This window comes from Verruconis gallopava (genome assembly GCF_000836295.1).
Source record: "Verruconis gallopava strain CBS 43764 unplaced genomic scaffold supercont1.40, whole genome shotgun sequence".
NCBI classification, from domain to species: Eukaryota; Fungi; Ascomycota; class Dothideomycetes; order Venturiales; family Sympoventuriaceae; genus Verruconis; species Verruconis gallopava.
The window spans coordinates 1-24,852 of record NW_015622176.1 but is presented as its reverse complement, the minus strand read 5'-3'; the positions used below and the strand labels follow the sequence as shown (position 1 = coordinate 24,852).

The following is a 24,852-nucleotide window of genomic DNA, read 5'->3' as shown; positions in this document are numbered from 1 at the left end:
ACCAATCATCCAGCCCGCCAAGACCGCCTCAGTTGTCGAAGCTGTTGTTGCCTGAGCTTCACGACCATGTTGAACTTTGTACTGGAAGTAATTGTTCTCTGAAGCTATTGAGGGGTCTTTAACTCAAGCGCCAGCAGTATGAGTGGTGAAGAAGATATGTCTCTTGAGAAAACCTCGTTTTATCGTCAAAGACCGATCAGTGAGCTCTCATCGGGGCAAAGCCTAGGTGAGCCATCTACAGCAAAAGGGCCTCTACCTGACTTTATCGACTTTCTTGCTGTCACCCAATGGAGACAAATCGACTTCTTGCCCATAACATGGCAGCAAATGCTCTCTTCGCTTGGGGTGGGAGGAACTGCTCGCTTGAAACAATCGATTGTGAACAACAAAGTCAGCCTTGCATTCAAGCGTCTACATCTTGATAATGCAACAGCAGAAAGTAACTCCGAGGCTCTTCGCATCTTGATAAATGAGATCTCAATATTAGGACATCCTGTCATTAGGCGACTCCCTTACTTCATTAGACTGGAAGGTATTTGCTGGGATTTCACGGACGGTGTGGTTCCTGTCTTGGTCTTTAGAAAAGCGCATCATGGAAACCTGCGGCAATTTCTTTTCTCAAAAGCTGGGAAAAAAATTAATTTCGCCCAAAGACTGCGGATATGCAGCGAAATTGGCTCCGCAATTATGACGATGCATTCATTCCGTAAGTTGGAACGTCTCCAGTCCTCCCAGCTTTTTGTTTAGATCGGCCAGATATGATTCATGGGGACCTCAAACCGGAGAATGTCCTCATATTCGAAGATCCGCTTAACGGCTTCATGACAAAGGTTGTCGACTTTGGCTATTCTGGTCTTTCACTGCTACGTAGCGAGGATTCGAAATTTCAACTACCAATATCGCGGCCGTGGAATGCTCCAGAATTAACAGAATGCAACTCGGAGTTCTCCTTAGATGGGGCAAGGAAAGCCGACATATACTCTTTTGGCCTGCTCTGTCTGTGGATCCTTTTCTACGATCGCTTCGAATCCGTACAAGGCGACAATTGCGCCTCAATGGAGGACCTGGAGTGGATAGAAACACTAAAAGAGAATGATTTACTCTATTCATTTGCCGCAGAATGCTCAGAGAATGTCGAAAACTTATCGACCGACGAAATTGAAGGGCTTGTCCAGTTCTTTGGCTGGACATTAGCCACAGAGCCATACCAGCGTCAGTTGCCAAATGATGCTCGCGCAGTCGCAGAACACTTTTTGGCCAAGCAGAAAAATGCAGAAATTTCATCAACATCTAATGAAGAAATCACTTCCTCTGCAACGTTAAGTTCTGTAGGAATTCAATGCGAAGACATCGAAGGTCACGTTAGGCCTTTCGGGTTCATCCAGTAAGTTTCAACGATGAATTATCCTTTCTGTGGAGACGACGTTAAGAAACGCCGACGCTAATGATCCACAAGCTATTATCGATTCAAAACAGGCTCCATAGATTTAGGTTATGATGCCGACTCGAAAGTCTTCAACGTGCGTAGTACAGACTTGAATAAAAAGGAGTAACATGACTAATTGGATAGCTTACTGATGCTATTCCGCATCTCGTTGCTTCAGACTACCGTTTATGGAAGCACATAAAAAATAGCTACGAAACTCGTTTTGACAGCAGTTACCTGGATCAGTCTTCTCGTGCAGACTCCGCGTTTCGATTAGCGCTTCTGCATTTCCTGCATCTTGGCACCTCGAACAAACATGATGAAGCAGCGACATGGTTGCTTGGAAGCGGGCGATCCGAGATGGACCTCGTTAGAGAGGTGGAGACAATCAAGCAAGTACGGGCAGTTCAGTTCATAGACAAAGAAGTTGAGATCGATGTGATCGACTTTGTCCATCAGTACAGAGACCTCAATCTTCTTGAAGTTGCGCTTCAGGAGTATGAGAATACCGCAGCCCGGCTGGAGCAACTCTTTGGTAGTGGACATACACTCGTGATTCGGTTGCGTCTCATCTACGCCAGAATACTCCAAGAAAAAGGTCTGCCACGTCAGGCCCAAGCAACATTGCTAGCCCTTGCCAGTGCTGCCGAAGTTGAGTTCGGACAACACGACCCAGTTATGCTTGCGATTGAGAATCAACTAGTTTTGGTCTATATTGACCTCTGTTCCTGGAAAGAGGCCGAATCTCTGCAGATCCGAGTACTAGAGAAGAGTAAGAAAGTTTTCGGAGATGAAAGTGAGCAAGCTCAAAGCTGTATGGGCAACTTGGCGGTCCTATATTGGAATCTGCGAAAATTGGACAAAGCTGAAAGGCTTCAAACAGAACATTTGGAGTTATTGCAAAGAACTCGTGGAAGGAGGCATTTCAAGACCTTGACAAGAATGAACAACCTAGCGTCCACCTATGAATACCAGGGTAGAGCCGACAAAGCTCTAAAATTAAAGTTGGAGGCTCTGGAAATATCAAAGGATATAAATGGTGAAGATGACCATTACACGCTGTCACTCATGAATAACGTTGCAAATAACTATCGCAGGCGAAAGAAGTTTCAAGAGGCAGAGAAACTGGATTTCGAGGTAGTCGCCGCGAGAAAACGCCAACTTGGGGAAAATCACGTAATTACGCTTCGGGCTATGGGAAATCTTGCCTCAGATTATGCTCTACAAGGAAGGGCCGAGGAAGCTGAGCCACTAGAAAGACACATAGTCATCGCCCTCTCCAATCAGCTGAGTCCGCTGCATCAGGATCTGCTAACAGCAAAGAATAATCTGGCACACACTCTGAAAGACCTTGGGCAAGTGGAGGAGGCTGTTCGGATGATGACAGAAGTTGTATCAGGTCGTACTGAAGTTCTTGGAGCTGATCATCCCGAGACTAAGAGATCTTCAGAAAATCTTCAGAAATGGCGGATAATAATAATGGATGCCTAGTCTCTCTTCTTCACGACTCTAGTGAACGTAACCAATTAATGATCTCGAGTATGTCTTGTTCCCTTCCAAGCTCTTGGTACAAAAGCAAGAGTTTATGGGTGTTCTCCATCGTTTCAGGATGAAGATCCTCTAAAGTCTCTTTTCGTATTGATAATGCTTCGGATAAAAGGTCAGCGGCCTCTTCTAGTCGGCCCACATTCCGATACGTGTTTGCAAGGTTGTCCATGCTCAGGACCGTGTCGGGATGTTTATCTCCCAGAGAACTCGAAGCTCGATGCTTGTGTAGAACCTCGGTCTCTAAATCGATTGCTTCCTTGAACCGCTTTTGACTCTCGTAAACCAAAGCAAGGTTTGCCATGCTTGTGAGAGTATCCGGATGGTCTGGTCCCAATACAAGGCGTCTGCGTTCCATGACATGAAGATTGAGATCTTCAGCTGCTTCAAGCTTCTCAAGATACCAGTAGGTCAGCGCCAGGTTTGACATGTTCATAAGCGTTGCTGGAGAAAGCTCGCCGTGGATCTTTTTGCTGACTTCAGCCGCTTTCAACTGAAGTCCTTCCGCTCTGTTGTATTCTCCTTGACTTTGATAGATCAAAGCCAAGTTCGACATGCTTACCAAAGTATCCGCTTGCTCAATGCCATATATCTTCTCACGCATCCGGAACGCCGTTAATGCCAAAGATTCAGCTTCTTCTAGTCGGCCCTGACGCCACAAGATTGCCGCTCGATTCGCCATGCTGGTGATCGTATCCGGATGATCCTTGCCTAACATTGCACTTCGTTTCTCCTCCAAGTAAACCTCCAAGGCCTCGGCCTCTGGGTATTTGCCCAAACTATAGTAGATGGATGACATGTTTCCCATGATCATCATTGTTAGAATGTCATCCATCCCGCGAGTTCTTCTGCTGGTTTGCAGTGCTCTTTGAGTAACCTCTAATGCAAGATGTGGTTTTCCCAGCTGCCAATGCACATGGGCCAAATTAGTCATACCTGCAATTGATTGAAAGTTCTCATGGCCGAGCGTTTTTTCTCGCATTTGAAGCAGTTCACTCTCGAGCTCTTCAGCGAGACTGAAATTGCCCTCCATGCGGAGACAATCTATCAACGTGTCGAAGAGAATCCATCTCAGACTTGCGTTGTTTATACTTGCGCTCAAGTCGTCTAATTCTCGTTTGAGAGAGTTTTCTGTATCCTTGAGTAGACTGAAGTCACGGTTTTGCTGGTTTTGATGAAGATGAGAGAGATGGCCAGTCGCAAAGATACGGGCGACAAGCGGATGATCATAAGATCTAGGCTTTGGATTGAGGGATTTGATCTCAGTTTCGATTAGACATCTTAGCCTCTCGTTTGCATCCCTGAGCTGTAAAAACTTTTCATCATCTTTAGGGACCCCAAATCCAATATAATAACAAACTGCCAGCTGGACAGCATCATTTTCGGCATTTTTAACTGCGTGTTGATTGACGCGAGACTCCAGGCACTTAGCGATATATTTGCGGAGACGGTAGTCTGCGCTGTAATAATCCAAGATAGCCGCGTTGATCTGATAAATCAGCAATTGCTTTCAGTCACCTAATGGGCATTGCAAACCTTGAATTGAGGCTTTGCGGCCGCTTGTGTCAATTTATCAACCTCAGACTCTGGCCTGCGACAAGAGTATGAAAAGTCGTCTCATGAACAGCTGGTTGTTGAGCACGCTCACCTCTTCAGCAATTTGAAACAACTCCAAATATCACCACAGTTTTCTCGACTTTTTCCTAAAGCCGTTCTGAATAATTCCTTAAGAGCGTCTTTATCCGCATCTTCTAGACCAGGTTCATTTTCTACACATTTAAGGATCACTTGTTCAAGCGTTTCATTCCTCTTCAAAACCTCCAGCATCGCAATCGACTTCGACTCTGGTGGATCTAATGTCACAAGTTGTGATGACATGTTGACGTCAACGCTATTTTCAAATATTTGATCATTCCTGAAAATCCACGCACAAAGCAAAGCATAAGAGTAAATATCGGCTGCCATCGCTTGAGATAATGTGAAGGTTTTGTCTGATCCGTCCACCCCAGGGGCCTGCCATGGTCTAGACACGGGTAAGCAACAGCTGTCTGTTTTATCGATGTAGCGGTGACTGTATCCGAAATCTGCTAATTTAGGAGTAAATCCGTCTCCGTCTTTAAAAATAAGAACATTGTGAGGTTTAATGTCCCCGTGGGTAATGTCTAGGGCTCAGTTCAGTACAGTCTCTCAATTTAAATATGTCCATATGAAATTTGACGAGGAGACGTGCTTACCACAGCTGTGCATCTCCGCCAAGGCGTTGCCAATCCCAAGACAAATTTTTAACTTATCACAGGCATCTAAATCCTGCCAAACTGGAAGCTTTGAAAAGCCATTTAGATCACCAAAATACGACTTCTCCATAACCAACACCGGCCAAACGTGGTCCCGGTCTGGAATATCCCAGCAAAGGCCTAGAATATCAACAATGTTCGGGTGCGACCTTAGCCGCGGGTGGCTCATCAGCTCGAGCTCATTTCGAATCTGCCCGAGAATGTTGCTCTGTGACTGCAAAGCTTTCTGATCCTCCTTCACAAGCTTAAATGCCAGCTCCGTTTGAACATCAACAGGAGCTCGCCGAATGCTGCTCGTTCCGCCCAGACCAATGCTAGTGCGAGCCATTTGCCAGACTATGGGAAGGAATGGGATTTCCAGGCTGTTTGCGGTGGCCAAGACGTCCAGAAAGTCTGTTTGCAGTTGATCTGGGAGCGTTTTAGTCAAACGCTCATCCGAGCTGAAGCGATACAGCAGAAAGTGGGTTTCGGGATTTTGGCTGTCTGCCTGCAAAATCTCGGCGTGGAAAGCCATTATGGAAGAAAACTATTTGTTAGGTTGCTGGATGAGCTATGATTTTGAACCAGTGCTGCTAAATTTTCTTATAGACGAGACTTCGTGTATGTCTTGTCAAATAGAGTGAGCTGTATCAACTTGGTCAAATCTCTGATCGAGGGAGCTAACATGTCACGCATTCCTAAAATTATCCTGTAAAAGGTGAACGTGAACGTTACGCTTTTAGAGAACCGAGAAATAACCTTGTGAAAGACATGACTGAAAGTGACAAGGCTACTACATGTCGTTCTCAAAGAGTTCACTTTAGAACTACGTTCACGACATGGCAGTTTGGACTCGAGTCATGTGAACTAATCGTCTAGCGTTTACAATTTTGTGTTTAGTTTCTCGAGATCTAGCACTTATTGATATAATACCTTCAAGTTCTGAAATCTTGCTGATATACAGGAAATCAGAGGCTTCGGAAGATATACTTACCTTATGTTAATCTAAGGTACATTGGATGATCCAAGAAATTGGCTGTAGCTGCAACAAGGCTTAGGAATTGCTGCTGAATACTGAACGTATTGACTTCTGTTTTCAAAATCTTCGACTCCTTTGTGTTCTTTGGTTTCTCAACAAGTTTCACTTCAGGCCATCGTGTTCTTGGGGACTCTTTTCTGGTCTGAAGATTGAACATATCTAGATCACCAACTGGAAAAACACACCCGATTGACCGGCAACTATCAGCCTCATGAGTTCCATTATCTGTCCAAAGATTAGAGTTCCTCTAAATTGTATTAATATTGCTTTTGTGGTGGTTGCGGCGCCTCAGAATGAAGGAGATTTTGCAATCTTCAACCACTTTCTGAAAACGAACCTCTTATCCTGTGTCAATAGCAGAGAACAATGGATTCCGATCCCAAGCAGGTTGAACACGAATTTCGGCTAACAAAGCTTTCCTATGATCATGGAAATGATAAAGACGTTCCAAACAAGCAGAAATATTGGAGAGTTTCGCTCTTCTTTTACAAGAAACCGGGCATCTCGGACGAATACTTTAATCGACATTGGCACCATGTCCACGCAGATCTCGTAACAGCTTCAAAAGCCTACCTGAATAACAATCTTCTTCGCTACAACCAGTTTCGCCAAGATAGCGAAGCAAAGAAGCTTGCTGAGAGCATGGAGTATGGACCGCTGCTGGATTTTGATGCTGTGACTGAATTTTGGGTGAGACCCAAATTGAGAATGTTGAAAGTTAAGGCACGCTAATTTAAGTAACGTTGCGTAGGTCAAAGACCTTCAACAGTTCAAAAGGTGCATGCACAGTGATGAATTTGCCGTGTATAATAGTGAGTCATACATTGATTTTATTGATGAAATGCTAATTTTATCGAAGGGGACACTGCGCATTTCGTAGATTCTTCTAAGGGAGTTAAGATCATGGTAGGGTATGACAACATCGTCTTCGGTGAGGCTACACCTGGCTATGGCAATGACGGAGTTGTTCGAAGTGACATCGAAGAATGGCACAGAAATAACCCAGATGCGCCTTTCGCAAATGTAGCATAAGCATATTTTAAACCATAACTAAGATTTATCGACAAGTTGAAAATATTTGCGCTTGGGGTCAGTTGTACATGTCAGCTGAAAGCATCTAGGCTCAAATTAATTCTTCTTTAAAAATGCAGTGCAGACCATTGTTACATTCTGTCCGAGGCCTGATTTTAATGATTGATTGTGCGAAATGCGATTGTTTTGGAAAGAGCCCATTGTTCTATGATGAAGTAAAGAGCATAGGGGAATCGTAGCGAGAGGATAAAAACGGAACAATACGACTTTAAAATCCAGAACATTAAATCCGGATGAAGATTTCAATCTGCACATCGCAAAGACAATAGCTTTTGAGTACCGATGTCCGCTTCCTCTATGCTCAAGTTCACGTTGCGATCCATCAGTGTGTGAAGTCTCTTATTGAAACCACGTTTTGATCACGAACTGTCGAAGCTCATTCGGCCTTCTCCAAGATACAAGAAAAAGGTTGGCTTGAACGAATTGAAGCGTGTATTCGACCTTCTTGATACCAAGGCTGTTGGAGACTCTCAGGGAGGCGATATTTTTAGAAGTATCACAAGAATACTCCAAATGAAAAACGTAGGTCAGCTTGAACCCGATATGAGTATGAGAAAAAAAAGAGGGGGCAAAAACTCAGCACCACTTGACCAGCTGAGAAACCCCTCGTACTATGCCCGAAGGTTTTTTGGAACTTGATCAAGTATTGGTTATATATTTTGGCCGGAGGCAAGCTCCCTTATGACTTTTTTACCTTTTCAATTTTTAATGCCTATTTTTCTGCAGCTTGGATTTTTTTCTTGCATTTTCGTTTTGCTGCTTTTTCATGTGGCTTTTATTTTTGGCTCAGGCTCTTTCTTTCTTTCTTTTTTTTTTTTTTATTTTTTTTTAATTTTTTTTTATTTTTTACTCTTGTGGCTACGCATGAGGTGCAAGCAGGAAATCCCACCTGCGCCATCACCCGCAACCGGCTATGATATTTGCAAATTTTGGTTATATGGATGCGTAGAGGGACCCTTCTTGGACAGCATCGCGGGGGAATTGTGAATAAAATCGCAAAAGGACACACGAGCTTCAATACGAAAACACACTCACTTGGATAATACGTTGTTCTGCCTAGTGCACTTATTGCTTAATAGATAATCAAAGCCGCACGCTCAATCCTAGTCACGGCCGTCTTGTTGAATTACCATCTCCTTGCTCTATCACACCATGCCTCCTTATCGCTAGCTCTTTCTCAATGTTCCTCGTTTGCTTCTTCCGTGAAAGACTTGTATGCGTCAGCGTCCATAAGCTTTTCGAGAGCAGCCACGCCGTCTTCGCCAATCTCTATCTTCGCAATCCACCCATCACCCTCTGGGTCTATGTTCAATTTGCTAGGTTCGTCCTCAAGTGCGTTGTTGGCGGTGACTACAGTTCCAGTCACCGGAGTGATGATATCATTTGCTGACTTGACCGACTCAACTGCGCCGATGGAATCGCCCGCATTGGCCTCCAAACCTTCTTGTGGGAGTTCGACGTAGATGACATCGCCTAGGGCATCCGCCGCGTACTTTGAGATGCCTAGAGTGGCTATGATCGAATTGTTAGCGACGGCATAGCGGGTAGCCACGTCAGGAGAAAGAAACCTGTCTTTTTGTCTTCCGACAACTCGATCCATTCATGGTCTTCCGAGTATTTCTTTGCGCGCACTAGAATAAAGGTTAATCGTGTTCATTTGTGCACAGGGAGTGGTTTCGCACGAGCAGATGCAACAGAGAATTGGCGGCTTCTGTGCGAGCATTGCATCCAGATGTTAGGCCTCAACGCTGCAGTTGACACCTTGGCTGGGGACGCCAGGCGCACTGCACGCATTACCGACATTCTTGCTGCCATTGCTCTCCAGACGTTATTGTCGTACGGAATCAACAATTGCGACGGTGGTTGCGGCGATGTCTTTTAGGTGTTGCGATTTCGGCTAGACAAGGCACAAAGCTTAACGGCGGCCTTACCTTCTCTACCTCTTTGTCCGCCATCTGATCCTGCGATCAAAAGCCAAATCTCCAAATGTCAATATTCTGAAGCCATGATTACAGAGCTGCCACTCACAATTGTTTTTCTTCTAGGTCAACTTGTTTAGCTTATAAATGCGGAACGCCGTCTAGCATTCGCCAAGTACAGTTGCTCACGAGTACTTGTGGTCTTCTCATTTTGTGTACCCCAAGAACACGTGCTGAATAGCGAGATTTCAATGTCACCTTGTTATCAAGAAAGATCGGCTTTCAAGGCGAAGGTGCCGTTCTATTAAGGGTGAGCAATTTGCTATCGAAGCCATCCCCAGTCTCAGCCACCTAGCTTTCAGTAGCATACCACGAAAGTCATCATCGTCTTGGGCAACAAGCGGCATGGGAGATCCTCTTCGTCTCCAGACCACTAACAAGACACATCCATGAATGCATGCCCCACAGTACCCATCAGCCGGTTTCGTTTGCAACTTGCCTCTCTGGTGCGCGCTACTCTCGTTGGTTCACGCAAGATTGGCCCGCGCACGGTTTCAAGATGTCCGCGCTGCTACCCCATCGAAGTTTGACCTGCTTTTTCCAGCCTGGTGAGATTGACTATTTCACTACACCAATCCGACGCCTTGCTACACACATGCTCTGTTTGCGGGTACGGCCGAGGTGGGGCTTCGATATCAAGATGTTCATGCTGATCTTCGAAGGATCTGTGAGTCTGTCGCATGCAGCGTATGTATAAAAAGCCGGAGTAGTAGACTATGCATCTAAAGTGTACGCGGGGAATCCAAACTTGCAGTACCCGAATAATTCTTCAATGGCTTTTTCTTGTGCTGCTCGAGCTTTTGCTCTTATTACGCTATCATCTGTCATTAAGACTGCTTCATGCCTTAGTTTTGCTACAAACAACTCGGTATCGTGCCCATCAGATTTGCCTCTCAGCTGCCAGAACACCACAGCAATCCAAGACTTATGCTGCTTCAACTCACCAGGCGGCCAGTTGCTGCAAACGCAATTTTGGGATACTGACCCAGCCACCGGTCCAGACGACAGCTGGACTATTCATGGTCTTTGGCCAGATCACTGCACGTGACTTGATGCTTTCTAGGTTCGAAGCTGACGTTCAAAGGTGACGGTACCTTCGATGCCACATGCGATCCTGCCAGAGCCTATACCAATATTTCGGACATTTTAACTGCAGGTGGCGCCAGTGATACCCTGAGTTATATGCAACAATATTGGAAGGATTACCAAGGCAATGACGAGCAATTCTGGGAGCATGAGTGGGGCAAACACGGAACATGCATCAATACCTTGGACCCCTCGTGCTACATCGACTATAAGGCAACTGAAGAAGTGGTAGATTTCTTTACAACGACTGTGCAACTGTTCAAGACGCTGCCATCGTACGAATGGCTTTCTGCTGCCGGCATAACCCCTTCCACTACGACCACGTACACTTCCAACGACATACAGAATGCTCTTAAAGCAAGGCACGGAAAGGAGGTCACCATTGGCTGTAAGAACGGAGCGTTCAACGAGATCTGGTACCACTTCAACGTACAAGGCTCTGTGATTGGTGGTCAGTTTATCGCTGCTGATCCTGATGGCACCAAGTCGACCTGCCCTGATTCTGGCATTCAATACCTACCGAAATCTGGAAGCAATAGCGGAGGATCCAGCTCTGTCACGACATCTTCTCCAGGTACTTTTCCGACTGGCATACCTTTCTCTGGGAAGGGAGAGCTTAAAGTGTACAGAAGTAGCGGCCAGACAGGTTGTCTAATTTCCTCCGGCGCTTGGTACACAAGCGGAACCTGTGCAACGTTTACAGCGACAGCAAGCGGTAAGTTTTCCATTTCCGAGACCCCCGTACAACACGCAGATGACAACGTGACTGAGACATTACAGGAGCTGGGTTCACGCTGAACTCAAGTAAGGGGCAATGTGGCGTCAACAACGGTGTGCTAGAATGTGGCTCTGGTGTTACAGCGACCCTTTTCACAGCATCGGGTAGTGATTTGGCATTTAACGGGAATACAGAGTTCTCTGCGGATACAGTGCCAACGGGAATGACACAAGTTCCTGTACGCGCAGGAAACGGAGCATTTGAAATAACAATCACATGGAGCTAGTCCCTGGCAACGAACAAAGATATATCGTCCTGCCTGGCAAACGCGGATGCATTCACTCCCGATGTAGGAAGTCATTTGTATGACCAATGCGATTTAAGAAATCTGAAGCAAATCCGCGGTCATGTACCTTTTCTTCTTCAGAGCCTCGATTTGACAACGACTTCATCCACCGCGTTCAATCCAAATCTTTTGCACATCCACAAATGCACAAAAGACAACAAGAATCATACAAAGGAAAACAGCGCTGTAGATACAAAGTGACTTTGCACAATTTTACATGCTTCCTTCGCTGGGTTTGCTTCAATCGATGGATGATCAACATATCCATCAAGATCGAAGTACATTGTCGACCGGCAGATGAACACTATGGACAAGATTGAGACGGGGTTTGTTCATTTTAGTAAGAATTATTCAAAAAAACACCAAAACCGACTTCTGGCTCTGCCGCATGAAAGTGGAGGGCTTCTGTCTTACAAGCTTTCATAACCTAATCTCGGGTTACTAGGATTAGTGTTATTGAACGTATGAACTTTCCACCTTCTTTTTCTCACTCATTCTCCCGACTTTTCCGCCACACGATATTGAATCCCGAAAATTGGAAAAAGGGCTCCGATTCGTATTCATAATTTCGTAGTAAAAAGAGAACCTCCTCAAAGACTCCACGTGCTGAGAGAACATGCGAGTTTCCTTTACCTTTGTCATGGCGTTTTCCTGTGGCAGCCCGCAGACGTCATCGCAGCTCAAGCAATCAACGTGCCGAGGCCATCGTCCTCAAGTTACCTCTCTACATTAACGAAAAATTTCACAATCAATTATGAATGTTTTCTCCTCAGCATTTGGGCGCGACCATTATGACTGCTGCCCAGACTACGCACTCCTCAACCCCGAGCCAAGTGGATGCTGAAAAGCAGTGCAATGCAGGTCCGCTTCGCCGAAGCGCGTTCCGCGCTCTGGTTCAAGATTTTGCGCCAATATGGTACGCATCGCAAGCCGGAATCCACGAATTGCACAGCGGATCCTAAACTGACGACTAAGGTTCACGTGGTGCATGAATTCCGGCATTCTCAGCATTCTCACTCACCAGTGCCCTTATCAATTCCCAGGCCTCCAGATCGTCAGCACCGTTCTCTACGTCTTTGATCTTACGCTCTTTATCCTTTTTTCGCTGCTTTTCATCCTCAGGTTCGCCATATTCAAATCCCTGGCGTATGCTGAGATCGTCTCGAATCAGACCGATCTCATGTTTTGCGCTTGCTGGCCCATCTCCTGGATGACCTTGACAACACTCACACCTCTGATATGTAGCAACGCATACTGGGGAGGTCATGCTTTTTCACTTCTTGGCTACGTCATGTGGTGGGTTGCGGTAGCATGGTGTCTTGTTGTTCTCACTTGGGCGTTTGGAGTCATGATTGAACAGCATAAGGCCAGCGAAGCTCGCATTCCGATGCCGATTATCCTTCCAGCAGTCAGCGTGTCCACCGCGGCCGTGGAAGGAGCATTCGTTGTTAGTCTAAGCTACGAAATAAGCCCTAGACTTGCCGTGCCGGTCATCGTCGTGGGATTTATGCTCGTTGGCATAGGGACACTTCTCGGCTTGATTCTGACCACATACCTGTTTCATGGGTATCTGGCTCATGGCTGGCATGCTCCTGAACAAGCCGCCAGCGTGTTTATCTTCATTGGGCCAATGGGTCAAGGCGCCGCTGCGCTGCAGCAACTCGGCCGTGCCGCACAGGTTTATGGAGCATTTGCAGGCTACAACAAGGGTACTTTTCTCACAGCGGAGGCTGCGGTTTCTGTTGAGGCATCATGCACGATAATTGCACTTATGCTTTCTGGTCTAGGTTTCGTATGGCTCATATTTTCTATTTATTCCATGGCGCGTTGTGCGCTTAGGCGAGAGCTGTTATGGACTCCGGGGTGGAATGCTATTATCTTTCCAACAGGGACGCTCGTCTCGAGCATGAGCCTTTTTGCCCTTGATATGGACTCTCCGGCTTTTCGCGTTACTACCGCATTGTTGATAGTCATCCTGTTCATTGTATATTTCATCAATCTTGCCTTTACAGTGTGGAATGTGATGAAGGGGAGATTACTGATCGTCAGAGAAGACGAGAGGATCAAAGAAAGAATAAGAGCCATGCAAAAGGATAAATGATCGACCACTAGGAGCACGCAGATAGGTATAATAAATCGTATTTTTCACACGTATGTCCCTTTGCTGTAAATTTCAGGCACAATGGAAAGTCAGTGATACGTGCGGGATAAGGGAACCTTGATTTTTGATGATACAATGGCCTGTTCTGATACCACGTTTCCAGTTTGATTACTGGTATACCCATAAACAGTACTTTGAGATTTCGTAGATAGCTTGAGAAAGCTCTTGGATTATGCCAAGACTCCTGGACCTGTTTGATGCACAGTTTAGCAAGACGACGCGCATTGCTGATAACAGATACCTACTCCCTCTGGCAAGCCCAGAGACAGCCCGTCGTCTGCGTCTCGATTCTACATATTTGGTTTTTGCGTGTATATTAAATTTCACAATGATCTTGTATTTGCTGTTTTGTTCTGCCCTTAGACCCGTCTCTGTTGTCATTCTTGTGATAGGTGTGGTATCATGCGCAGCGGTTTCGGAACATGCTTCTCCTAGACTCGAGTCAACGTTCTTGAACTTCTCGTCGCCGGCGCCGTACATCTTTTCTTCCCTCAATGGTCTGTTACAGCAATGGTCGAACACGTTCTTTCCAAACGGGCATTCAATTTCCGCATGCGAGGTGCCGAGGCACACGCTGTTGTACCATGGCCGCCATGACAGTGACGAGCCTCCCAGCCCAGAATGGCTTGCGTTTGACGTGGAGATGTCTTTTGCGATTATGGGGAACATGCGAGACTCGCGACTTCTAACTTACCGCACAACGCGGGCCGTGAAGTGCCTGTACTTTGATGGCATGTCCGCTTCGTTAATGGGAAGTGGTACAGAGTCACAGATGACCTTTTTGTACGGAGCTAGCGACAAAGTGCCATCAAGACCATTCCCAGGGCCGCCAGGCCATGGAAGACGACCTCATGGGCCACCACCGCCACCAGGTGATGCGAGTCCAGGGAATCAAATGCCATCACTAAGTCAGTTGCAAGCTGAGGATGACGATGAAAGACCCCGTTGGAATCCGCTTGAAGATGAGTATTTCAGAGCTCGAGGCCTCTGTAATTGGATCAAAGACCGTGGTCTCGGAGGACTAGGCTGGGGCTTCGAAGGCATTGTGAGAATGAACGCAGGCTTCGAGATGATATGGTGCGACTTCAATTCGACCTCGCTAAAGCTGGTATCAAATTTGAACATCTCTGCGCCACTGCTGAACAGCACACGTGGAAAGACGTCAACTCGGAAAGGTGGACTCTTACAGGCTCAGGTTCCCATGCTTGATGTACACACAAGCGTGCAAGCGGCGGACGAAGGACCCCACGGTCCTGGTATGACGGACCCTCGCGAGCCGTTCCGCAGTTCGGCAACGTACATGTGGTTTGCGTCAAGTGCCAAGCGCTACGGTTCATACGGGAACGTGGACGTGGGCGGCGGCGAGACCCGAGTTAGGATTGATGCCTGCGGCATGTTCACCTTCTACGATCCGAAGCTGACGGGCCAGTTCGCCGCCAGACTGGAGCAAGAGCGCGACGCGCTGAACGTCTCCGTGGATGGGCGCTGGCTGGGCCCGCGGAGTTCCGGAGACAGTAAGGCGACGGCACTGGAAGAGCTCATGAGACGAAGACACTCGCACCGCGCAAACCACGTCGAGGAAGCAGACGGCGCCGTCATGTACGAGCTCGTCGACGAAGGTCTGCGCAACGTCCTCGGCAAAACCAATTGCAGCACGACCTCTTGGCACGCCATCGCGAACGAGGTTGTCGCCTTCTACGCCAGGCTCATAAAGGACCTCCACAGATCCATGCTGTCCCTCGCGGAGAACTGCAGCCCCAGCTATGAGACCTTTCGGCGTCAGCTTCGGCAGCTACGTTCTCTGACGCATTGGGCCATGCTGCCTTACTACGAGTATCCGCCTGGACCGCACACGCCGGAGTCCATACCCCATGCGTTTTCGATGCACTCTCCCGCGGCGCGAGAAGGAATCGATCGCTGCTCCACACAGTACGCGATCGACGACGTCGACGCCTTGAGTCAGGGCGAACGGCTGCTCTCATGGGCGGTCGACGCAACGCTGACGGGCATATGTTCCTACATGTTCAAGATAGGACTCGGCGTGGAGCGAGAATGGCTGCTACGCTTCAACAGCGAGGACGGAGAGGCAAACCTGCCCGCAAGAACCTCAGCCCATGACGTGACAGAGCTATCGAAGGCTTGGCTCGGCGAGCTTGACGAACTCATGGCTTGGCTTGGCTGGGTGGATCAGTGGACGGGATGCGAGAAAGGATGTGCTGCAGATGTAAGTCGACCGTCTCGCTCTGAGGACTGTCAAACTAACGCTTACTTTGTTTTCGATTGCGCAGGAGTTCTGCTACATTCCAATGTGGCCTGTCGGCGGTTTTGGCTGGGGGCAAAACCATGAAGCTCTCCTTTGGCACCCTACTTGCGTAAACGGCTCCCATTACCCGCCATGACCAGAACAAGCAAGCCACATGCTACATGGTCCATGACCCCCTGAGTCTTCGGAATAGAAGGTGTAGTGCTTTACGGTAATGAAATTGCCCATTAATGTATTCAACATTAGCTACCAAAAAAAATAAAAAAAAAAAAAAATCAACGATCTTGGGTATCTCTTAGGCGCAGCTTTTACTGTACTAAACCCTTTGCGACAAGCTTGGCCGATTCCTGGCCCTCCGAGTGCTCGACCACGTCTTTTTCCGGAAAATGCGTCCTCAAACAGAACAAGAACCAGTCCTCCAACGGAAGCAAGTTTAGCAAGACATCATTTCCGTGCCAGGCGAGACCGCAAACCATCGCGCCGGCCACCGCGTCGAGGATGAAATGGTTTGCGGTCGCGACAATGGCCACAAGGATCGTGAAAGGGTACAGGAAACCGACCGTCATGCAGGTTGCTCTTCTCCAGCTGGGTATGGGAATGCTGATGCGCGAGCCCTTCAGGCTGATGGTGGTCTTACCCTTTTTGTGTGGTGGAAGTGGAATGGTCATCACGGTCAAGCCTACGAGAAGTGAATATCCAAAATGCAGACTCGGCATGGCAGCATATTGGTTGCAGAACCTGTTTTGGGTCCAGACACTGGATTCACCTTTCGCGCTGTGCACAGTATCCACGAAGCCAAAACTTCTGGCAAGTTCACCCTCCGCGCCGGGGACGTCGGGGTCGGAAAGCAGCCTCGGGGGCATGCATGGCCAAAAGGTGAACACGATGAAGGCAAGCAAGTTGCACATCGCCATGGTCCTTCTTCTCGCTTCGTAAAGCCTAGGTCCAGCGGGCGACGCGTTGATCTTGGTCACCTCAAGACCTTGCGCACGCTCGAATATTCGATTGCGCGTTGTGGTGTGGTAATACAGCCAGACGAGGAAGAGAATTGTGCCAGGGATGTGGATGAAGGAATAGATTCGGTTGATCCAATGCATCGCGGCGGGATAGGACAAGAAGAACCGCTGGATCGGAACTTCCCAGAAGATGCCCAGCTGCTGTTCGAAGCGGATTAACTGCAGAGCGTGCTGGCGCGCGACATCGACAGTGGATGAAACAAGAGTCAGAGCGGTAAAGGCACGACCAAGCTGATATACCTGTTTCACGTCGCGTCAGCTAGCCTGCAATCTCGGTTTCGTAGGACGGTGGGCGAGCACCGGGGCATCCCTGACCGAAGCACTTACCCAGTAGATCAAGGCCCAGTAGAATGCCTCCTGCAAAAATGGAAACTTCCTCAATACTCTAGCAAACCATCGGTCCTTGAATTGCCTCGAATTTGGCGTCCGTACGACAGTCTTGAAACCCCATAATCGTAGCTCTCGCTCCCTCCACGGTGCGACGTGATCGACTGCTAGAAGCGATGGTGAACACGGCTGGCTGGCGGGTATGAGAGGATCGTCGCTGGCGAACGAGCCAGGCGACGAAGGGAGATCCTCAACGTCACGTCCGTGGGTGGTCCTTTTTGAGCGCGTGGTTGTGAGATGGCGGAGCCGTAGTTTGTAGCCTCTGTTGCGATTCACGTAGGTCCCACCAAACAATAAGGTCAACACCACAAGTGGTTCCAAAACGGCACCCAAACCCATCCTCTCGTGATGCCCGGTTCCGGCGGCGACAACGCGAACCAGGCCCAGAAGGGAAAGATAGAAAATCAAAATCGACGTGACTAGAATCTCGTCCCGCGCCTGTGTGCTGGTGTGATGGGATCTGGAGATCGGCCAGCGAGCAAATGCAAACGAGCAGGACCGTAAGACGAGAGAAGGGCAGCCGTGCTCGCTTGTATAAGATCGGAGCTTGAAATGAAAATGCTGACAACAGGAACGAGCAGCGCCTTAGCAATGCGACTGTGCAGGTTTTGGCATTTGATACACGACCCAGCCTTCTGACCAGTTACCCTACCGGGAACAGGAGTGACGGCACCGAGGACGCGCTGGCCCGGTCTAGTGGCTGGGCTCGAAAGCTTGACTGGTCCGGAAGGCGACGGAAGCACAGAACATCGGCGGGCACGCGAGCAGCTTGTTCTTGGCGGTTGCTGGAGGCCATGCAAGTATGCGGTCGTCGAGGTTGCGGGCTTTGGACGAAAGATGGACCGATCAGATAAGCGACAGGAGGCAGCAAAGATAACGGCCGCCGACTTGGGAACGTTTGTTGTGATTACGAAAGCAGCACTGCTGGCGGCTTTGTCACGGGCAGGCAGGCCAACCGATGGGAGACGAGCCAGCGAGCCAGCGACGGCGCGAAAGAGGCTAGGCCGCAACCCGGCATACGCCGCCTGCCCCCCAATCGCACGTCAGCACGCCACGGATCTCTTCTTTTTTTGACGTCAAGTTTCGATCAGCTTTGATTAGACCACCGAGGGCCGAAATCAGTCGTCCTAAAGTCCGGATCTATTTTTTACCCGCCTGAAGCCCGCTGCGGAACGTCCGGTCGCCCATGGTGCAGCGTACCAGCAAGAAGCTCTGGGAAGCGCTCGGTCGCAGCCAGAGCCGAAGGGAGCGGCGAGGCAAGCAAGCGATTCAGAATGTGCGGCGGGTTCGTCGGGCTGGCATCAAACCTTGCTGAGAAAGAAGGACCGAAGAAAAAAATCGAGGCGCAAAAATGAGGAGGAGTTCGATCTGGCATGGGGGTTCTGGTCCTGGAATCGCACATCCACATGGGGAGCACGCCCGATAAGCTGACATTGTGTCTTTTTCAGCTCCCGCGGGGAAAAAACCGACGGCAATGAGCCCATGTTCAGGCGCCTGACATGGGTTTCGCGGAGCCGTGGGAAAGACATGGCAAGCGGCAGGAAAGTCGAGGGAAAAAAGGCTGAGGAGACATCAGATCGGGGATGAGTTGACGATGATCGCATGCGAGGTCGTGTCGCGTGCCCTAGCCTTTTGTCTTGGCGGACGGAGCGGGGACGACGACGGACGACGGCTGATGGCGGACATTGTCAAGGTGCAGTCAGGTTGGGTCAAACGTACTGCATGTGTATAGCATAGTTGCTTGGGACCGGTTCTTAGCGGAGAGAGCCATGTCCGGGCCCCGAGTAGAGTCGACTGCAGTCTCTCGACATGGCAAGGCTGGCCATCAGTCTTTGATCTGCAATGAGCCATGATGGCTTTCACGAGTTGAACACAAGCTCGGGCTGCAGAGTATTTGATTTGTGCGTCAGTCTTCACTGGAACGTGCATTTTCGACTTGTCTCTAGTCTCAAAAATTTCGGCAGCTTGGACGCGAGTCAACGCTGGTTATCTCATCTGCAGCTCGTATTTACAGAGAAGAAAGGCCGCTGCCAGCCAGATGGTTTTCCAGCTGGGGCTGAAAATGCCTAGCGGTAGACAGCAGAACAGAACTTGCCTTGGCTTGCTTAGCCATGGCATGCGGGGGAGGCCTTGATCAGACAAACTCTCCCCGATCAAGGTCTACTTTGATAAGCGGATGTACCCTGCGTGGGTTTTGCTCGGGTTGGGAGACGCCTACGAGCTGTTCCCCCCTTGATAATCCAACATGTCGACCTCGCTGGCGCTCAATAAGCCAGTGGCCCCTCTTGTCGCCCGTGTATTCTGTCAAGCCCGCTTGGCCAAGTCACAGACTACGCATTTGTGATACTGGTCTGGATGCGTCGTGCAATGTGGGCACCGAACCTCAGCTCTCACCAACTTCCTGTATCATCGTCTCCCGAGCTGGTCGCTGCTTTTCGCCCATCAGCCTGCGCAACACATCCTCTTCGCCCGCACTGGTGTCTTCATCATGCACATCTTCACCATGCGGCTTCTCTTCCAGCACGCCAAGACCGAGATTCTTCACGGAGAGGGTTAGTGTCTAGACTGACAAGCTTAATCCACCCGATGCTTAGGCACTCACCATCTCAATATGCGGCCCTTCTTCGTCGTCACAGGCCTCCATGTTCCGCTTGTCCAGAGTCCCAGCTGCACGCTCCCTCTCCAGCTCTTCATTCGCGGCCCGCATCTCGGGTAGAAAATTCTTCAGGCGACGCAGCAAACTGCTATCCGTGCTCTCCTTTGTGATGCGTGGCTTGCCTCCCGGGCGCACGTTTGTTATCTCCTCTCCATCATCCCGAACGTCTTCTGCATCATTCTCGTCTTCGTCTTGTTCGTCGCTGTCTTCGTCGCTGTCTTCGTCGCTGTCGGACTCGGATGACGGCTCTTCAGACGACGTCGACAGATCTGAGTCCGACTCTTCAAGCGAGGACAACGAGCCAGCAGAGCCTCCTTCACTTTCGCTAAACACCGCTGCTGCGGCGGAGACGTAGGACGAGTCGCTGTTCGATTCGATGGCCGCCTGCGCCGCACGATCTGTCTTCTGCTGCTTTCCATGGCGCTCGTCGCGAGGCCACTCTGTCGACCCTTCGTCCACCTCTTCGTGATTGCGCTTCCTAGACACCATTGCTTCCACCGGGGATGAAGAGTCGACAGGTCGGACGTGCAAGGTCGAGCGCACAGCGAGGAAGAGGGAAACGGATTACCGCAAGAGGAAACGCACAGAAAAATGTTTTGGCGACAGGATGCGGGCCCTTGGACGATCGGAGCCAAGGCGAGGGGCCCAAGCCTCTGAACGTTGCGGCTGGGCCACGGGCGGACCCGCCAAAATGCCAGCGAGAGCCGTCGGCCAACCCCTCGCCCTTCGCACCTCAACCCCCAGCCAGACAGACCGAGCTGGACATTCCGCCGCGCTGAAACATTCCCCACCATTCTTCACAGCCCGTCTCAGCTGCTCGTGAGTGGTTGATGGGCGGCTACGGGCTGCAAGGCTGATGGCTGCTGTAACTGGCTGCCGTTTAAACGACGACCTTGGTCCTCGTTGCCGATGCCCCTTCATCGCACCCACACTCCCACACCCGTTCGTACACGTACGCAGACCAGCTGAGCCTTTCAAATAGCAGAGGGAGAGTCTTCGTCGCTCATTTCTGTTTCGTCCCGTCCTTGGCGCCGCTCCCCAGTGCTTTCGCTCCGCAAGCTCGCAAGATTTCCGCTCGCCATCCTCGTTGCATCGAGCCGCCTGTTTCGCACACAGAAACCACTCTGCGGCGTACTCGTGGGCTATTGGACCTTTGTTTCAGTCCCACTACTTCGCGAGTCGCAGACGATCACCCTTCTGGTACAGGTCATCTTGCATTGCGTAAAAGCTTGGTAAAAGCTTCGTCTCGTCGCCGTCTCTAGAAGCACAAGTCTTAAAGGCCGGCAAAAGACAACGGTTCGCGATTCTTCTCGTGCTGAGTGACGTGCTTCGAGAACAATCGGCCTTGCTTGGCTTGCTGTTGTTATGTGCCTTGAGCTCACGGAGCTTGTTGAAGAATAGCCTCTTCTCTCGATTGATCCCCTTCTTGACGTCCTCTTGCTATTGTCCAAGACATCCGAGTATAAGAGAATCGTTACCCCCAACCCTCCTCGAAACTCAAGACGGTTGGAAACGTTCATAATACAGTCTCGAGCAATCTACACAAAGCAACGAGCACCGCAATAATGACGTCTCAACCTCTCAATCTCCAAACCGTGGGGCTGCCTTCCATTTCTGAGCCCGACGCCGCTGCAACGGCCTCTCCAGCACGAGGCAAGGCCATGGTTGCCGCCCTCCACAAGCGCCTCCGCCCAACCTACCCTCTCGTACACCAATGGGAGTTCTGGCACGATCGTCAAGATCGGAAGCACTCGCCCGCTCCGGATGGCGGCCAACCCAAGGACGCAGATTCCGCGTACGAGCAAAGGCTCGTCAAACTCCTGGATATCAGCGACGTCAAGCACTTCTGGGAGCTGCACAACAACTTTGACGTCAAGAGCATGTTGAAGCTGAGGGACAGCGTGCACCTCTTCAAAAAGGGCGTGAAACCGCTGTGGGAAGATCCGCGGAATGTACACGGCGGCGCGTGGACATTCCGCGTACCGAAAGATCAGGCGCCCGAATTTTGGATGCACATCTGCTTGCTAGCTATTGGGGAGAGACTTCAAGAGGCGGTGATAGATCCTGGCAGAACGAGTGCGTTTTCTCTTTCATCCCGAGTGCTACGCCGCGACCAGGTCGCTAATTGTACTTTGCAGAGTTTCTCGACGACATATGCGGCGTCTCTTACTCCGTTCGCTTCAACAGCATGCTCATCACCGTGTGGAATCGCGACGGCGACCATGAGGCTGGAAAGCAGCGCATCCTTGAAACGGTCCTGCGCGAAGTGCCCGAACACCTTATCCCTAAGCGCAGCGACCTGTACTACTACAAGAAGCACTCGAGCCATGCGGGCTTCACTGCGCCGGTCGCCAAGGACGTGGCTGCGCAGGACAAGGTTGATGAGCAAGTTAGCAAGGAGGCCGTCCCCGCGATCACGGAGCCAGAGGCCACCGAGCAACAGATGGCGTGAGGGAGAAAGTGACAGCTGTGGCTGGAACGCCGAGTGGGAACGGTTTGAACGGAACACTATGGGACTTGCATATAGACATTAGCGTTGCGAAAGAAATTGAAAGCATGGACAAGAGGAGCTGGACCTGCGATTTTGATCTTATTTAGCGACAAATGATTCAAAGCATCGCCAGTCAGGAAAATTCTGCACTGGTCAGGGGAATAAAAAACCAAACACGAAGGCGGTTCAATCTGTCTCACTGAAGGCATCAAACCGCCACCTTCGATCCCTTAGCTAGCCTTGACTGCACAATACATACACCTCAACCTCAAACGCCAACTGATTGCCGCACACTCTCGTTTCGGTATACCACGTAAAAGTCAAAGCAAGAACCCACAGGAGAAATAAAAGCAAAAAAAAAAAAAAGAAAGGAACAAAGAATAACGCCGTTGCTATACTTATACGCTTGAGAAAGAAAAGCGGCTTTTTCCGTTATGCTGCAACTGCAGTGACATTCGTGCCCTCGGCCGCTCTGCCGGCTCCCAAGAGCGTGGTCAACTCTGGCCGGACGAGCAGGCTCTCCTCCCGCTGCGTGAGAGCCTTGTAGATCGGCACGGCCTTCTTCGAGCTCGCCCTCCTCCACATGTTCGCCCTAGGGTTGAAGGTCGCGGGAAGGCCGCGGCCCTTGGTTGCGTCCTCGTCGGCCTTGGCGATGGCCATGATGCGGGCCTGGACGTCGGCGAACGACTCGAAAGGGTAGTACGGGATGGCGTGGCGGACGCAGTGCTCCTCGAGCTTGAGGCCCTTGCGCGCGAAGAGGACGTCGGCCTCCCGCGCGGCGGGAAGGTCGGAGACGCCGTCGCCGATGAACACGATCAGCGGGACCGTCCCGTTCTCGCATGCGAGCTGCTCGCGCGCCCGGGCTTCGCTGATGCTGCGTTTCTTGTCGTGCCCCAGCTCCGTGTCGTGGAGCCAGACGGGCGTCCACCCTCCGGCGCCGTCGGCGGGGATGACGGCGTCGTTGGCGACGATGTCGATGTTTGCGCTCTGCTCCTCTCCGAGGAAGTGGTCCAAGACCCTTCTCAGCACCGGCTTGAGGCCCGCCGAGATGACGTTGAAGGGGATGTCGTTGTTGAGGCAGAATTCGTGAAACGTCCGGAAGTCCTGGTCGATTTCCAGCTCCTTCTTCATGACCTCGAAACCGTCGTCGAACGGCACGTTGAGGGAACCCCACATCTCCTCCGATGCGTCGCGGAAAGAACGCTCTCCGGAATGGATCTGCTCGTCGAGTTCAGCGCGGCGCTCGGAGCCGCAACCGAAGTTGTTGAACAGAATGTGACCGGTGTCCTGCATGAAGATAGTGCCGTCAAAGTCGGAGAAGCATATAATTTTCCGCTTGGTGTGCATTGAAGCAGTAGGAAGCCGATGTAAACTCGGTCGCAGCACGTTTGCATTTCTCTCTGAAATCATGACAGGAGGCGTGACAGAGACGTGGGACATGGTTGAATGTTAATTCCTGAGATGAAGAGCGATATAGGTTTGTTGATCAGAGGGCTCGATATATGAAGCGATTTTGGTTGACAATTTGAGTACGAAAGATATGCGATGCCGCAAAAGCGAAGTACTAGAACCTCTATATATATGAAGTTCATTCAAAGGCAGCTTACGCAAATGACGATGTGAATACGTTGCTTCGATGAAGACCGCACAGTTAAAACTGCTGCTTAACATCTAAACTTCCAAATAATACCTTATCGTCGGCCTAGTGATGGACCCATGGTGCATCAACGCGCAATGACGGTGTTCACACGCCGAAGTGGGTCTTAAATACGGCAAGTTAAGCAACACTGATGTTCACAACAGGACTGAATCGATATGCAAGTCATATTTAGTGGTGTCATTTCGCGGAACCTACATGTACTCAGCTTGCGGCCTCTGCAATCGCGACGTCAGAGGCGGTACGGGTCCACTATGCGACATGGGTAATATATACCCATTTTCGACACGTGCTTGTGCTGATTTACTGGAACAGCTTGATTTCGAGGCCGGACAGGCCCAAATTTCAAGAATTCCGAGCTAAACGACCGGAGACATGATAAACATAAGGGAAAGAAAACTGCTCGATTTGCGAGTTAGTCCTTGAGTTGATGAATTTTGATTCATTAATCAGTCTAGACTGTGTCAACGACGGGAATTCCCACGATTCGAAGAAATGTTGAGAAATGATCATGTGAAGCTAAGCTCAAAAGTAGGCGGTCAGTTATCTCAGCAGGCTCAGACCCTCAGAGGGCGTTTCGTGCCTTACCCTATGGGGTAAGGCTTTTCGCACTAAACTCCTTTAAACTCCTGCACCAATTAGATGCCGTTATTTCGAAAACCCTCTGAGGGTCTGAGTGCAAATGGTCGCAGTTTGTTAGTGGATGCAAGACCTCTA

The 24,852-nt window shown here is 49.8% G+C and overlaps 11 protein-coding genes across 12 annotated transcripts; 6 read left to right on the top strand and 5 right to left on the bottom strand.

Annotated features, from left to right (window-relative positions):
- Nucleotides 1-114: 114 nt before the first annotated feature.
- Nucleotides 115-2,930, top strand: PV09_08352 (uncharacterized protein). The gene is made up of 4 exons (XM_016362230.1): nt 115-706; nt 757-1,384; nt 1,457-1,520; nt 1,571-2,930. Exons 1-4 carry the CDS (start codon nt 139-141, stop codon nt 2,915-2,917), a joined length of 2,607 nt encoding a protein of 868 aa, XP_016209865.1. The 5' UTR covers nt 115-138; the 3' UTR covers nt 2,918-2,930.
- PV09_08351 (uncharacterized protein) lies at nt 2,758-5,999 on the bottom strand. Its single transcript, XM_016362229.1, has 4 exons — nt 5,206-5,999; nt 4,620-5,133; nt 4,508-4,562; nt 2,758-4,460 (listed from the first exon to the last, which is right to left on the bottom strand). The coding sequence occupies exons 1-4, from the start codon at nt 5,777-5,779 to the stop codon at nt 2,928-2,930; spliced, it is 2,676 nt and encodes an 891-aa protein (XP_016209864.1). The 5' UTR covers nt 5,780-5,999; the 3' UTR covers nt 2,758-2,927.
- Nucleotides 6,000-6,649: 650 nt separating this feature from the next.
- Nucleotides 6,650-7,315, top strand: PV09_08350 (uncharacterized protein; the record flags this gene model as incomplete). Its single annotated transcript, XM_016362228.1, has 3 exons — nt 6,650-6,973; nt 7,035-7,095; nt 7,143-7,315. 3 exons carry the CDS (start codon nt 6,650-6,652, stop codon nt 7,313-7,315), a joined length of 558 nt encoding a protein of 185 aa, XP_016209863.1.
- Nucleotides 7,316-8,388: 1,073 nt separating this feature from the next.
- On the bottom strand, nt 8,389-9,508 carry PV09_08349 (glycine cleavage system H protein). The gene is made up of 4 exons (XM_016362227.1): nt 9,404-9,508; nt 9,058-9,355; nt 8,944-9,006; nt 8,389-8,887 (listed from the first exon to the last, which is right to left on the bottom strand). Exons 2-4 carry the CDS (start codon nt 9,188-9,190, stop codon nt 8,553-8,555), a joined length of 531 nt encoding a protein of 176 aa, XP_016209862.1. The 5' UTR covers nt 9,191-9,355; nt 9,404-9,508; the 3' UTR covers nt 8,389-8,552.
- Nucleotides 9,509-10,004: 496 nt separating this feature from the next.
- On the top strand, nt 10,005-11,645 carry PV09_08348. Of its 2 annotated transcripts, XM_016362226.1 has the most exons (4): nt 10,005-10,394; nt 10,439-11,014; nt 11,070-11,155; nt 11,221-11,645. In XM_016362226.1, the coding sequence occupies exons 1-3, from the start codon at nt 10,127-10,129 to the stop codon at nt 11,093-11,095; spliced, it is 870 nt and encodes a 289-aa protein (XP_016209861.1). In that variant the 5' UTR covers nt 10,005-10,126; the 3' UTR covers nt 11,096-11,155; nt 11,221-11,645. The 2 variants fall into 2 exon arrangements, with proteins under 2 accessions (XP_016209861.1, XP_016209860.1); XM_016362225.1 differs by having other exon boundaries at nt 10,439-11,155.
- A 593-nt stretch (nt 11,646-12,238) lies between these two features.
- On the top strand, nt 12,239-13,658 carry PV09_08347 (uncharacterized protein). The gene is made up of 2 exons (XM_016362224.1): nt 12,239-12,420; nt 12,480-13,658. The coding sequence occupies exons 1-2, from the start codon at nt 12,263-12,265 to the stop codon at nt 13,603-13,605; spliced, it is 1,284 nt and encodes a 427-aa protein (XP_016209859.1). The 5' UTR covers nt 12,239-12,262; the 3' UTR covers nt 13,606-13,658.
- Nucleotides 13,659-14,308: 650 nt separating this feature from the next.
- On the top strand, nt 14,309-16,064 carry PV09_08346 (uncharacterized protein; the record flags this gene model as incomplete). Its single annotated transcript, XM_016362223.1, has 2 exons — nt 14,309-15,889; nt 15,954-16,064. The coding sequence occupies 2 exons, from the start codon at nt 14,309-14,311 to the stop codon at nt 16,062-16,064; spliced, it is 1,692 nt and encodes a 563-aa protein (XP_016209858.1).
- A 116-nt stretch (nt 16,065-16,180) lies between these two features.
- PV09_08345 (uncharacterized protein) lies at nt 16,181-18,303 on the bottom strand. The gene is made up of 2 exons (XM_016362222.1): nt 17,272-18,303; nt 16,181-17,184 (listed from the first exon to the last, which is right to left on the bottom strand). Exons 1-2 carry the CDS (start codon nt 17,668-17,670, stop codon nt 16,237-16,239), a joined length of 1,347 nt encoding a protein of 448 aa, XP_016209857.1. The 5' UTR covers nt 17,671-18,303; the 3' UTR covers nt 16,181-16,236.
- Nucleotides 18,304-19,235: 932 nt separating this feature from the next.
- PV09_08344 (uncharacterized protein) lies at nt 19,236-20,562 on the bottom strand. Its single transcript, XM_016362221.1, has 2 exons — nt 19,934-20,562; nt 19,236-19,870 (listed from the first exon to the last, which is right to left on the bottom strand). The coding sequence occupies exons 1-2, from the start codon at nt 20,474-20,476 to the stop codon at nt 19,715-19,717; spliced, it is 699 nt and encodes a 232-aa protein (XP_016209856.1). The 5' UTR covers nt 20,477-20,562; the 3' UTR covers nt 19,236-19,714.
- Nucleotides 20,563-20,718: 156 nt separating this feature from the next.
- Nucleotides 20,719-22,813, top strand: PV09_08343 (uncharacterized protein). The gene is made up of 2 exons (XM_016362220.1): nt 20,719-22,063; nt 22,126-22,813. The coding sequence occupies exons 1-2, from the start codon at nt 21,553-21,555 to the stop codon at nt 22,437-22,439; spliced, it is 825 nt and encodes a 274-aa protein (XP_016209855.1). The 5' UTR covers nt 20,719-21,552; the 3' UTR covers nt 22,440-22,813.
- A 7-nt stretch (nt 22,814-22,820) lies between these two features.
- On the bottom strand, nt 22,821-24,200 carry PV09_08342 (uncharacterized protein). Its single transcript, XM_016362219.1, has one exon. It carries the CDS (start codon nt 23,916-23,918, stop codon nt 22,911-22,913), a length of 1,008 nt encoding a protein of 335 aa, XP_016209854.1. The 5' UTR covers nt 23,919-24,200; the 3' UTR covers nt 22,821-22,910.
- Nucleotides 24,201-24,852: the final 652 nt, after the last annotated feature.

What these genes read in the sequence shown, in the direction of transcription:
- PV09_08345 (XM_016362222.1), bottom strand. Translation starts at nt 17,670, where the DNA reads ATGGGTTTGGGTGCCGTTTTGGAACCACTTGTGGTGTTGACCTTATTG. An exon ending in ACTGGGCCTTGATCTACTGG is followed by an intron (nt 17,185 to 17,271) that starts GTAAGTGCTTCG and finishes GACGTGAAACAG; the next exon opens with GTATATCAGCTTGGTCGTGC.
- PV09_08347 (XM_016362224.1), top strand. Translation starts at nt 12,263, where the DNA reads ATGTTTTCTCCTCAGCATTTGGGCGCGACCATTATGACTGCTGCCCAG. An exon ending in CAAGATTTTGCGCCAATATG is followed by an intron (nt 12,421 to 12,479) that starts GTACGCATCGCA and finishes CTGACGACTAAG; the next exon opens with GTTCACGTGGTGCATGAATT.
- PV09_08349 (XM_016362227.1), bottom strand. Translation starts at nt 9,190, where the DNA reads ATGGCAGCAAGAATGTCGGTAATGCGTGCAGTGCGCCTGGCGTCCCCA. An exon ending in ATTCTCTGTTGCATCTGCTC is followed by an intron (nt 9,007 to 9,057) that starts GTGCGAAACCAC and finishes CCTTTATTCTAG; the next exon opens with TGCGCGCAAAGAAATACTCG. An exon ending in GTCGGAAGACAAAAAGACAG is followed by an intron (nt 8,888 to 8,943) that starts GTTTCTTTCTCC and finishes ATTCGATCATAG; the next exon opens with CCACTCTAGGCATCTCAAAG.
- PV09_08344 (XM_016362221.1), bottom strand. Translation starts at nt 20,476, where the DNA reads ATGGTGTCTAGGAAGCGCAATCACGAAGAGGTGGACGAAGGGTCGACA. An exon ending in AAGGGCCGCATATTGAGATG is followed by an intron (nt 19,871 to 19,933) that starts GTGAGTGCCTAA and finishes CTCTCCGTGAAG; the next exon opens with AATCTCGGTCTTGGCGTGCT.
- PV09_08348 (XM_016362225.1), top strand. Translation starts at nt 10,127, where the DNA reads ATGGCTTTTTCTTGTGCTGCTCGAGCTTTTGCTCTTATTACGCTATCA. An exon ending in TGGTCTTTGGCCAGATCACT is followed by an intron (nt 10,395 to 10,438) that starts GCACGTGACTTG and finishes TGACGTTCAAAG; the next exon opens with GTGACGGTACCTTCGATGCC. An exon ending in GTTTACAGCGACAGCAAGCG is followed by an intron (nt 11,156 to 11,220) that starts GTAAGTTTTCCA and finishes GAGACATTACAG; the next exon opens with GAGCTGGGTTCACGCTGAAC.
- PV09_08343 (XM_016362220.1), top strand. Translation starts at nt 21,553, where the DNA reads ATGACGTCTCAACCTCTCAATCTCCAAACCGTGGGGCTGCCTTCCATT. An exon ending in GATAGATCCTGGCAGAACGA is followed by an intron (nt 22,064 to 22,125) that starts GTGCGTTTTCTC and finishes TGTACTTTGCAG; the next exon opens with AGTTTCTCGACGACATATGC.
- PV09_08352 (XM_016362230.1), top strand. Translation starts at nt 139, where the DNA reads ATGAGTGGTGAAGAAGATATGTCTCTTGAGAAAACCTCGTTTTATCGT. An exon ending in TATGACGATGCATTCATTCC is followed by an intron (nt 707 to 756) that starts GTAAGTTGGAAC and finishes TAGATCGGCCAG; the next exon opens with ATATGATTCATGGGGACCTC. An exon ending in AGGCCTTTCGGGTTCATCCA is followed by an intron (nt 1,385 to 1,456) that starts GTAAGTTTCAAC and finishes ATGATCCACAAG; the next exon opens with CTATTATCGATTCAAAACAG.
- PV09_08342 (XM_016362219.1), bottom strand. Translation starts at nt 23,918, where the DNA reads ATGTCCCACGTCTCTGTCACGCCTCCTGTCATGATTTCAGAGAGAAAT.
- PV09_08351 (XM_016362229.1), bottom strand. Translation starts at nt 5,779, where the DNA reads ATGGCTTTCCACGCCGAGATTTTGCAGGCAGACAGCCAAAATCCCGAA. An exon ending in TGTTTCAAATTGCTGAAGAG is followed by an intron (nt 4,563 to 4,619) that starts GTGAGCGTGCTC and finishes CTCTTGTCGCAG; the next exon opens with GCCAGAGTCTGAGGTTGATA. An exon ending in CCGCAAAGCCTCAATTCAAG is followed by an intron (nt 4,461 to 4,507) that starts GTTTGCAATGCC and finishes CTGATTTATCAG; the next exon opens with ATCAACGCGGCTATCTTGGA.